This window comes from Bos javanicus, chromosome 11 (assembly GCF_032452875.1).
Source record: "Bos javanicus breed banteng chromosome 11, ARS-OSU_banteng_1.0, whole genome shotgun sequence".
Classification (NCBI taxonomy): domain Eukaryota; kingdom Metazoa; phylum Chordata; class Mammalia; order Artiodactyla; family Bovidae; genus Bos; species Bos javanicus.
This window is the reverse complement of record NC_083878.1, coordinates 26,251,828-26,263,871: the sequence shown is the minus strand read 5'-3', so window position 1 is coordinate 26,263,871 and position 12,044 is coordinate 26,251,828. Positions and strand designations below refer to the sequence as shown.

Here is a 12,044-nt window from a genome sequence, read left to right as displayed (position 1 = left end):
GAATGTTTAAAAATGAAGTCTTGATTCTTAAAGTTTTTGCTATTTGTGAAAACTAGGTTATCACACAGAAGAAACTAGATATTTCATTATGAAGGAAACCTGCCAGTTTCTTTCCAATAACCTTTCTCTCCCCCTGTAATCTTACTTAAGTCTGTTGACATGAGAAATCTATTACACACTGACAGAAGTTCTTAAGGTCGACAGAAGAGACAGGATTCTCCCTATTGAACTAAGCAAAAAAATTTGTTGATTTGTCACTTTCGACAAAGCTCATACCTTTGTACGTTTTCAGTCATTGTAGCTGTGTACTGGACTGTATATGTGCATCCTGTCATCTTTCCAGAGTCTACTGCTCGTAGTTGAGAAGTTTTTAATGAAGTGTGGTTTTTCTTTTCTTGTGTTTTAATAGGTAAGGACTTTCTGTGGTTTAAACTTCAAAAGGTACAAAAGGCTGTACAGAGAGAAGTCTTCTCACTTTTGGTCCGCAATACCCTGGTCCTTTCCCTGGAGGCAGTGTTTGGAATACTTGCTTTAGCAGCAAATAAAAAGTTTTCAATATTTTCATGAATTTTGTTTAGTATGTTCATTAGTTTCTATTTATTTTTACAGAAGTAAATGGTGACTGGCAAAAAGCTGATGCTGTCTGGAATAAAATGCAAGAAGAAAATATTATTCCTCGTGAGAAGACATTAAGGTTATTAGCAGAAATCCTTAGGAACAATAATCAAGAGGTTCCATTTGATGTACCCGAGGTAATTTGTTTTTAACTACAAGCATAATAGATTTTGTCGTCGATGTAAATTTAGGTTATAGATTAACCCAGCTTTACATTGAAAATGGTTGCTGTATTTACCACTTTTTCTTTAACTGAATAATTTTATTTTTAAGTTGTGGTATGAGGAAGAAAAAGATTCCCCAACTTCATTACCCTCACCTGTAGAAGTTAATCTCCAGAAAGAGCTATTGAATGCCTGCCGCACAAGGAGAAACAAAGGTAAACACGTGCCCTGGGGTCTTCGGTTAGATAGCAGCGTGGGATCTAAGCCCAGCAAGTCAGTAGTGATTTAGGAAGAGATGGAATTCTCTGTATATATTAGTTATTTTCTTTCACTTAACAAAGACATTTTGGTACAATTGGGAAAATTTAAATGTCGACTCAGTAGTAGGTAATTAAGGAATCACTCTCATGTTTATATTAGATAGAATAACAGCTTATGATTTATAGATGTCATTGAGTTTTGAGATCAGTAGTGAAGTATTGAGAAATGAAAAAACTGAAGATTTCTGTAATTCATTTTAAAATACTTAAGCTGTAAGCCATAAAATATTTAAGTCAGGAGCCATGTGTTTAAAGGTTAAACAGATCAGGAAACATGTTGCTTATTAGATGTAGGCAATGAGTATATGGCAGGGGTCATTATACTATTCCTTATATTTTTCTGTACACTTGAAATTTTTCATAATGAAAACTAAAATAGATGTTATTTTATCAAATTGCACTTTGAAAATAACGTGATCATAAATTTTTTGGCAAATGTATTTGTTACATGTTTTGATTTTATGTGAAAGCAAAAAACGGTTAGGACTTCACGCTTCATACAGTATCTCTGCTTAACATCTCAAGGTTGTAGGCTGGATATGAGACCCGTTTCTTGCTCTTCCCTTTTTTCAGTGGTAATATTTCCAGAAGGTATGCCTACCTCTCTTAAGACTACTTTAAAATTTCTATGACTATCTTGAACCCTCTGTTACAAGCTTGCCTTTCACATTCTAGATGTTTTCATTTAGACTTCATCATACTCTTCCCAGATCATGCACTACTTCCATTTTCTTCACTTAAGTTTTCTCTGTAGAATGCTTCTGTTATCTCTAATTTCTCCAGTTTTTATCTAGATTTCCAAGTATGCTTTATGATAATTTAACCATTATGCAGCAGATTTGTTTTCATTCTAGTATTGACAGTTTTGAGTTCTCTTCCTTAGAAAGCCATCAGTTTAGAAATTTATAGAACCTCTTAACTTTTTTTCTTCCCAAGAGGGTATTAAATTTTTTATTGAATACACGTGATAATAGATGATACACAAGCTTCATTCCCATCTATAACTGTATCGGTACCATAATTCAATTTAAATATATTGCATAGGATATGCCAACAATCATTAATAACCAAAAAAGAACTCCATGACTTGGCAAGGGTGACCCTTTTAACGGTGAACTCCAGGTCACAACAAAATAACTGTCAGTTCAACTACACCAAGGTTCTGAAGACAATAGCTTCTCCACCAAAGCAGGTTGTAAATAAATTTCAAATGGAACCTGACATCACCCTGAAGGAATTCTAACTTCACACTGTTGGAGTAGTTTACCAAAATGGCTTCAGAGTAGACTAACTTTACACAGCACCTTAAAAAAAAAAGACGTTTATTCAGCATCATGAACAGACTATTGCATTTAGCAATCAACAGCATGGGTGGGAAAAAAAAAAATCTACATTAAAAACCCTTTGTTGAAATGCTTTATACTTTCCACAGAACAGAAACTAAAATAACCTGTTACACAATTAGTCACAAGTACAGTTCTCAAGTTTTTTGCCCATACACATGAGTATTGTCTAAAACATGTCTTCTTTGTAGCAGCTAGGCCCTGCCACCACCGTGCTTGGCTGAGTTCACAAATCTGTTGTAACCTGTAGCTTCCCTGTCACTTTTCTGGCTCTCCTCTCCTGCTAAGCCTTGTTTTCTGGCAGTAATTAGAACCTTCTGCCACTGCCATAGCTACTGCTGCTGCTGGAGCCACCATAGCCACCTTGATTTTGTGGTTTGGCAAAGTATTGGCCTCCACCACCATACGGGCCAGAACTTCTGCCTCCAAAATTTCCTCCTTTCATGGGTCCTAAATGTAAAGATTGTTGTAATTGCCAAAATCACTGTAGCTTCCGCCACCTCCAAAATTGCTTCCATCATTACCAAATCCATTATAACCATCCCCACTGCCACCGAATCTGCCACCACGATGGCTGCACCAAAGCCACCTTGACCACTGAGGTTTCCTCCACGACCTCCACCAAAGTTTCCAGAACCACTTCGACCTCTCTGGCTGGATGAAGCACTAGCCATGTCTTGGTTAGAGAGGGCTCACTTCACAGTAGTGGCCATTCACAGTGTGGTATTTCTGAATGACCAATCTTATCTACGGAGTCATGGTCATCAAAGGTTACAAAAGCAAAGCCTCTCTTTTTGCCACTGCCTCAGTCAGTCACGATTTCAGTCATTTCAGTTTTCCCATACCGTTCAAAATAACCCCTCAGGTGATGTTCTTCAGTGTCCTCTTTAATGCCACCAACAAAAATCTTTTTCACAGTTTAGTGGGCACCAGGTCTTTGAGAATCTTCTCTTGAGACGGCCCTCTGGTTCCACAACTCTTCCGTCCACCTTGTGTGGCCTTGCATTCCTGGCCACATCCACCTCCCACCGTGGCGTATGTGACAAACCCAAAGCTTCTGGAGCACTTGGTGTTTGGATCCCTCATTACCACAATCTGTGAGCGTTCCCCATTGCTCAGAATGGCTCCCCAGACTCTCATCGGTTGTTTCAAAGCTCAGTCCTCCAACGAAGAGCTTCCATAGCTGTTCGGGCTCTTTGGGAGACTCTGACTTAGACATGATGGCAGTGGAGAGGGGGAGACTTCAATGATGCTTTCGGGGCGGCGTCCATGGGCAGAAAGGAGGAACATAACGAACATATCTCACTCTTAATTTCTTAACTAGAAATTTTGTGACAGGTTTTGTGACACAGATATACAGTGTCTGAAGTAGGAATTAAGCTAAACTTTTAAGCTTTCTCAATCCTGCAGAATAACTTTATTCTTTCTGAGTTACTTTCTTTGGCTGCATATTCAGTCTAATACATCCTTGAGTCTTTTGCCATGTATCTCTTAAACCTAAAGTTCATTATTATCGATACTGTTTAAATATTCTAATAGAATTTTGATTTAACTGAAATGAATGTACATTTAGTGTATACTTCCTATTTTAAGATTCCAAAACTCCATATATTGCCTTTTTTTAGTTGTTTTTATTTAAGTAAAAACATCTAACCAGTTAACTAAATATAATGCATTATAAATATAAAGATATACCCCTGCTTTAGTTTTAATATACCATATGCATTTATCTAGTTGGTTTCATTCTGTTAATTCAAGAGGTTTTAGTTACTTTTGTATAGAAATGCTTGGCAAAATGTACTTTGAAAACTGAATTCAAGACTACAATTTTAGAAAACAACTGGTAAGCTTTCTGTATTACATTGTTGATCTTAAGTACTCAGACTGTACTTACTGTAAATTTTCACTTAGCAAAGTAGTGAACCTATTGTAGCCAGTAATTACAATACATCATAATTTCTAAGCTACCTTTAAAGAAAAATATATGCATTATATACTGAATGATAAAGTCTGTCTTTTCTTAGTTAAGATGCAAATATTAGTGTCATATCTTTTTCTCTTGTTTTCTCAGAATTTAACTTGAAAGGTTAAGGTTTTGGTATTGTCTCTTCAGTTTAATTGAAGGGTTAGTTCATGCTCCCATAACTTGTAAACACAAGCATAATTTCTGCTTGGGCTTTCTTTTTTTTTTTTCCTGCTTGTTAAGAAATGTCTAAAGTAGCACAGAATATTCTTCTGAGCTTTAATATCATGTTCATTCCTAGTTATGTGTTCTGTATTTCTTTACATGGAGCTTTATATCCATAAAAGGTCTTGAGTGATAGTTCCGTTATGCCCCACCTTTTTTGTGACTTGTTTATACACAACAGAGTGTGGATTATAGTTTCAGTTGGGTGTTTATAGCCAGGCAATTTTATTTCAGAAAAGTAAGTGACTGAAAAGTGTAGTTACTTCTCTTTTGGTAACATCTTTTCATTCACTGACAGTTATTGTGAACAAGTGAAATAAAACTGTTAATCAGTCAAACAAATGTTGCTTAGTTTACTTGTTAGATATCTGTATATTTGAAAATTGTATGTTTTTGTATAAGTCCTGTCGTAGCCAAATAATTTGATCTCCTAATTTTAGAATTATAGGCTATATTCACTTTAATGCTATTGTGTTGAAATGTTAACCGTAGTAACCACCCACTTATAGATTAAAGATTGCTTTAAAGTGAATCTTTTGCTCCCCTCAATCTAAATTATACCCCTGGTTTATTTGGACTTTAACACACATTTTACAGTTTATTTTGAAACTGGGATCTTTTGACAAACAAATTCAGAAGAGCTGTGTTCTGTTTTTACTGCCATGAAAATAATTTATTGACTTTAGAGAGCTAGTATGAAAAAATCATTGTAAAAGGAAGCCCTTTGTATTACCATCCACTGGAATTAAGTAGTAGTTTCCAAAACTGTCCCTTACTTTTTTAAAGATTGGAACAGTGATACCATCTGCTTATTTGGTCAGTATGTATCTCTTAGAGTGGTGTACTGGGTGAGTATTAAAAGAAGCAGAAATAGGGAGTTTGGGGCTTTGCTTCAGGGCTTTCCCCCTCCTTTTTGCCATTTCAGAATAATGTCATCTCATTTTTTGTTTTCCTTCATAGATGCATTTAATATTTTCCTGACAGCAAAAAAGCAAAACATTGTGTTTGACAATGAAGCTTATGCCAGGCTTATAAACTTACTTTTGATGAAGGATAATTCTACGCAAGCAATGCAAGTGAAAGATTTGTAAGTATCAGTTCATTTATTAAACTTCACACTCAAAAAAGAAAAACCTATAATTAGGATTTTTCTAATGTATTATAGTAACAGTTGCTTAATTGTCTTCAACTACCCATAGGAATTATATAAATGGTTTTTTAATTTTAAGGGGGTTTTTAAACTACAAAAGATAGAACTTTTATTTGTCCTGCACACTGCAGTTTATTTTATTTTTACCGTATAGAACCTCACAACTCATGTATGCTATTCATATACAGAAAAGTAGTTTGGTTTTTCTGGGAGGAGGGTTCTGTTGTTTTATAGGTATCTGTTTTATTTCTTGTTCAGCAGCTCGATCTGTGTACCTTTTATGGTGGAAGCAGCCTAATATATGAAGGCATCAAGGGTTTTGAACTTAGGCAAGGCTTTGAATTGTACTTGAAAGCCCTTTGGAAAATTTGTTCCTATTTCTGAACCTCAGTTTTTCTTCTCTGTAATGAAATGATAATAAATCTTACATTAATTCTTCTAGGCATTGAAAGACATAGGGTGAAGTAGGAAAAAATATATGGTACTCAGCACATTTTAAATACCTTTTCTCTGTCCCTTCTTGTTTTGTAACCTGTTTTGTGGTGTGTAAGTGGTAATGGTTTTGTCTCTCTGGCTAGTTCCTTAGAGTAAAATACTTTTTAAATCAGAAAAGTAAAGCTTTCTTCCCTGATGTGTTAGTTAACTGACTCAGTTGTCTTATTCCCAAGGAATTAACTTCAGAAGTTAAGTAAATAATGAGGAAGGGCCTAGAAAGGAGTGGATCAAGGTTACCTGCTCTGGTATGTAGACCTGTCCTGTTAATGAATCAATAGCTTTATTTTTCAATGGCAAAAGTCAATGTGTTCCTAGTATATTGTAAGTTTTGAAATGATGTTTCCTGGCTAATTTTTGGCCTTCAAAATCTTTAAGTTGCAGCACTTTTGGAATATTAGAATCCTGAATAGAAGACGGATGTTTGCCATTCTTGGAGTTCACTGGAAAACCTGATGTTAATATTAGTGTTATGTTAAAGTTAGGCACCATAGGGCCATATTTACTGTTTATGTTTTGATATTCTATTTTGAAAAATATGTTGTGTGTGATTGTACTTGTCTATGGAAATACATCTATATCTCTGTATATATACACATGCCGTGTATATATATACATTCATAATATGTACATATAAGTGCACGTATATGGATATACCCATGCATCATATGTATCTATGATCTTGAGTCATTTGTATATTTGATATTGAACAGCCACACTAAGACTTAAGGTTAGATTCTTAATGCATTATGTCTCATTTGTGTGTTTACTCAGTTGCTGTTAGTAATTAAATTATCTATCTCAGGAATACTCAGTATATCCTCAATTAGTGACTTGAAAAATTTGACATTGAACAGCATCCTGTCATCTACAACCATTGAAGTCATCCAGGAGGTGCAGATTTTTTCCAAAAGTTACTTTTCTCAAAAAAGTATTGACTAAACACTATGCTTAATTATCAAAGGTATTTTTGAGGCAACAGGGATTTGGGAGGAAGGGACAGCAGGAAAAAAAAGGGGGACATTTTGTGTTGAGAATTGGATATTGAGAGTTTTGAGTTGAGATTATCTGAGGAGATGGAAACAAAGAAAGAAAACTTTTTCAAAAGTCTTATAATCGTGAGGGTGGCCACAAAGACCTCTGAAATACTTCCTCAAAGCACAGATTATATAATTCTTTCATTGTAACTTGGCTGCTTCTTGAACGGTGAACCTCACATTCTGGTAGCACAGGTTCCTCTCCACCCTCCCCAGAAGTTCTGACTCACCTGATCTAGGGTAGGGCCCAAGAATCTGCATTTTACTAGACATCCCAGCTGATTCAAGAATCTTGTGTCTTAAACATTTTGATCACATACCATTCTCAGTGAGCTGCACTACTGTATGATATGTAAATATATTATAAAACATAGTCCAAGAACAGAAATTTTTCAGAGGATAAGATTTAAAAGTAGACACAAGCCTTTTCTTGCATCGCCTAGAGCATTCTCACAGTGTGCATACTCTTACTGAAGTCCCCTGGTCTAGAATCGTTTTTCAGATTGTATTTGTAACCAGTTAGTAGATGATGATTTTTATTCAATGGGGCAGAATCAACATCTTTTTTAATGAATAGAAAACACCAAAGCACTCCATGTAGTAAAGATATTTTGTGAACATTTGCTCTCTGTTGTATGTGTGTATGTATATTAGTGTGCTGGTTTGTGGTGTAACACATCATTTTTTACCATGTCTGACTGAGAATCTCCATCAAACAAGTGTGAAAGCTGTTGACCTAGAAGGTGGTCATAAGCACATCCCATCTATTTCCACTTACGTCCACAGCCTGTAAAATGTAGGCTTATCTTCTTTCCTCCCGTCCCTCTCTGCATCTTCACGAAGCCTTGCTGTACTACTGAGGTCACTTTCATCTTTGCTGTGTTACCGTTTGGGGAGTGTTTTGTAGATGGCTTCCCCGTGTAGTTGTGTGAGCCAAAGAGAATCCTAGGTGCAAAGCTTTCGAATGCCCAAAGGCACTTAATCTAGGAATCTGCGCACATCCTTTTCCTTGAACCAATAAAATGTTGTATCTAACTATGAATAATTGTAAGGATTGTGTCTTGGGTTAGATCTGCATTGGGTAGTTTTGAAAATACCTCTGGACTGGGAATTCAGAAGTGGAAGTTAGAGTTCCAGTTCTCTGTTACTAAAGGAATGTCCTGTAACTTCCCTCCATTGGTTTCCTGGTTTATTACCAACATTCCACTAGGTCATCTTTTCTACTTCCAGCTCTGCATCAGTGATCAGAATGAAACAGAATTGTTGCTTTTTTTTTTTTAGAGCCATCATTACTTTAATATGGTCTGGCCAAATGAGCTACTGTAGCAAGTGGCTGTACCCCTAGTATTTTTCTGGCACTATTACACTCACATTACTCCATAAATAGCAGTCTCTTATAGTTCCCTACATGATGCCACTTGTTCATTCTTAAGAACGGTTGTTTCCCTGTTGAACTAATGCAGTCATTGTTTTTGCTATACCTTTGCTGTCTCTAATGTGTTACAGATTCACTTGACTACTTACTAATGAGATTTCTTCAGTTTTATTAAGAAGGTTATTTAACCTTCCCAACAAGTAATGAAACCTCAAAAGTAACAAATGCCTTTAAAATTCTTGAAAGAATGATGTTCTTTCATTTTTAGTTAGAAATACATTTCTTCATGTTCCAAAAAAAAATTTAGGTATAGTGAATTTTTTCAGAGGAGGGGAACTACTTATTCATAAATCAGTAAGGGTTATATAAACTGTTATTTTAAATCTTTGTTAACACTGAACTGTATAGTTATGAAATTTGAGAATCATGTGGTGATAGCTCTGCTTTATCTTTGGAGAATAGCACTTTATTTTCTTTTGTTCCTACTAGCTTATTTATTCTGTCTAAAAATAATGTTAAATCAATCACTGATGCTTTTTACTGGATTGGCCAGTTTTTGTTATCCAAAGTAAGATAAATTCTGATCACTGCCTAATGCCCCACGCGCATGTTATGTAAGTACAATCCATAGACCAGTCATTGCTTTGAAATCTCTAAGATGAAACTTTCCCTGTAATATTATCTTCTTTGGTTAAGACAGATTAACTTTTGCAGTTGATTGTGAGTTAAAAGATTGATACCCTTTTCTCTCTGTGATTTTTTTTCCTTTATTTTGGCAGCTCTAAAAATTAAAATATCTATAGTTCTGTGCTGTCCAATCCAGTAGCCACTAGCTATAACTGCCCACTTAAATTTAAATTACTGAAATTAAATATAATTAAAGTTTCCATTTCTCCACCACAGTAGCCAGGTAGCCATATGTTACTTGTGGCTACCCTATTGGGTGACATGAATAAGAAATATTCTCATCATCACAGTAAGTTTGATCTGACATCTCTACTAGATTTTTTTTTCCGAAAGGAAAGATCATAATTAAGAATCAGAAGTAAACTTCTCTTATTTTGTTCTATTAGTGAATCCGTTGCAAAGTTATCAGTATGCTTTGTAGTTTTCTCCCTTTGTCAGTTTGAAACATTTTGGTTGTGATTGGTCAGTTTCTATATGTAAAACGTGTATGTATTCAGCATATAATAGACCTGGGGAGAGTTTTCTTCCTGTTTATCCCCAATTTCAAATTTGTATTGAATACATACCTTCTTGAGATAGGAAGAAATTATTAAAAGAAAAATATTCTGTGTTTTGAGATTTTCAAAAGGTTTGACATCAAGTGGTGTCAGAAGTTTTGTTACCTTGTGGTTTTAATGAATTTTAGTTAATATTTTCACGTAAGTATCGTATAATACATGTAATAATGTTGGCATAAGAAGTGAGGTTAATTTTAATAGTGTCTCCTTGTTTATTTAATCATGCTAGAGATTGAGAACGTAAATCCTTTATTTTCTGCAGTTTATAGTCTCATGCACGAGTTGTTGACTTAAGAGCTTTGACAGATGGGACAAAGGAAACAAGTCGAACTGAGCAGTGGGTGCTTTGGTGGGATTAAGAGGATCGTCGGGGGAATAAGAAAATCCTGCACCCGGGAACTGCAGGGGGGATCCCCAGAGGCTGGAAGTGACTGAGAGGATGGGCACATCACGGTGTTCTGGAGGATTTTCTTGGGATTGATGAGAATAATTTAGCAGTGACCCTGCTTTTCTCGCAATCTGCTCAGCTTAGATGTTCGTGTCGGCAGGCCAAGGTTGTTAGCAGCCAGACCATCACTGAGCTTGAGAAGGCAAATGGCAGCAATTGCTTTTGCTCCTTCTGACCTTTGGAGATTTCCTAATCAGGAGATGAATCCCAGGGGCATTAAGGAAGCTGAAATTTCAATACAGGTGATACACACACTGTGTAACAAACAGATCATCTCTGGCTAGGGTTTTTTTTTTCCTTCTTTTTATTAAATCATGTAGGTTTTAGTCATAAGTAAAGCAAGTTTTTGCCCTTGAGTTTTAAAAAGTTGGGGGATTTCAAATTTAAGGCTGGGACAAGATTATGTGAAATCTTACATTTTACTGTAACCGTGGTTTTAGTTCTGCAGTAGGTTCACCTTTAAAAACTATGTATCTAGATGACAGAAATTTGAAAATTAATCAACTGAATGAGATGGTGCTAATAATACGCTTTAGTTTATATTTAAAATATAAAGTGCTGAAAATAAATGTTCATTTTTGTTGCCGAAAGACTAGTTTTACATTTTATAAATTACGGTGAGTGTCGGAAAAAAAGGAAAAAGTATCCCGCTTAGGATACAGTAGAACAATGCAGGGCATGCAGTTATTTTAGTCATCTAATATGTCAGCATTCAAGAATCTGAACCGATTGTTTAAAAAAAATCTTGTACTTTGTTTCTTTTGTTGCTCATTTCCAACTTTGTCATCTGTCAGAATGCAAAAAAAAATTATCCTTCTATAACCATTGACAGGATAACACAAAAGCTGTCTCCAGGTCGATATTTTGCAGCAATATTTTTAACATACGAACAGTAGTTTTTATAATTTCACCTTGGTGCTCAACCATTTATTATCGTATCAGAAGCATGTCAGTAATTCCTTTCTAAATGTCTGCTTCTTTTAGCGCTGAGACCCACATCAAGGGCTTCACACTGAACGATGCTGCCAACAGCCTCCTCATCATAACGCAAGTTAGGCGGGATTATTTGAAAGGTATGTCACAATGCTTGACCTTTACGTCACATTAATGCCTCTGCAGATTTTTCTTGTAACGCCCTTCGAATACTTGGATAAAGGAGTCCATTTAGCAAATTACCTGCTTATCAAGAGCCTTTTGTGGTAGCTGAGAGACGTAAATTACTGTACATGCATTTATAATACAGCTTGAATGTGAATGTACTTGTCATTTGACCACTTAGTCCAGTTTCCATTCCATTTAACACAAGATGGGTTTTCTTAAGATGAATCACAGCTCTTCAGACATGCAAAATTTGTGTTCCAGAACAAGAGAAAGTACAGGCTTTCAAGTGCGTTAAAATTCACAGCACAAGTCATTTTTTGCTTTGGAAATTAACATACTTTAGAGCATCTGAAACAATTCCCAGCAGTTGTTTCTTGCATATTGTGTTGGTTGTGTGTGAGATAGCAAATGAGTTAAATTGAGTGTTAAATGTGTGGGATTGTGCACCAAATGATTATAATATTGATTTTTAAAACTTAATCTAATACTTTTTTAATAGTTCATAATACCAACAGCAGTAAGATACCATGTTTATTTGGAGTTTGGAGTTTTTAAATGAATATTAAG

The 12,044-nt window shown here is 35.5% G+C and overlaps 2 protein-coding genes across 2 annotated transcripts in view; one reads left to right on the top strand and one right to left on the bottom strand.

Annotated features, from left to right (window-relative positions):
• The window catches only part of PLEKHH2 (pleckstrin homology, MyTH4 and FERM domain containing H2), a 524,875-nt gene that overhangs the window by 280,397 nt on the left and 232,434 nt on the right, over nt 1-12,044 (bottom strand). The window lies entirely within an intron of this gene.
• LRPPRC (leucine rich pentatricopeptide repeat containing) overlaps nt 1-12,044 on the top strand; it is a 99,422-nt gene that overhangs the window by 73,358 nt on the left and 14,020 nt on the right. Inside the window, exons 28-31 of the mRNA XM_061432216.1 lie at nt 610-752; nt 889-994; nt 5,591-5,717; nt 11,361-11,449. Of these exons, the coding sequence (XP_061288200.1) occupies nt 610-752; nt 889-994; nt 5,591-5,717; nt 11,361-11,449 (465 nt within the window). The remainder of the gene's footprint in view (nt 1-609; nt 753-888; nt 995-5,590; nt 5,718-11,360; nt 11,450-12,044) is intronic.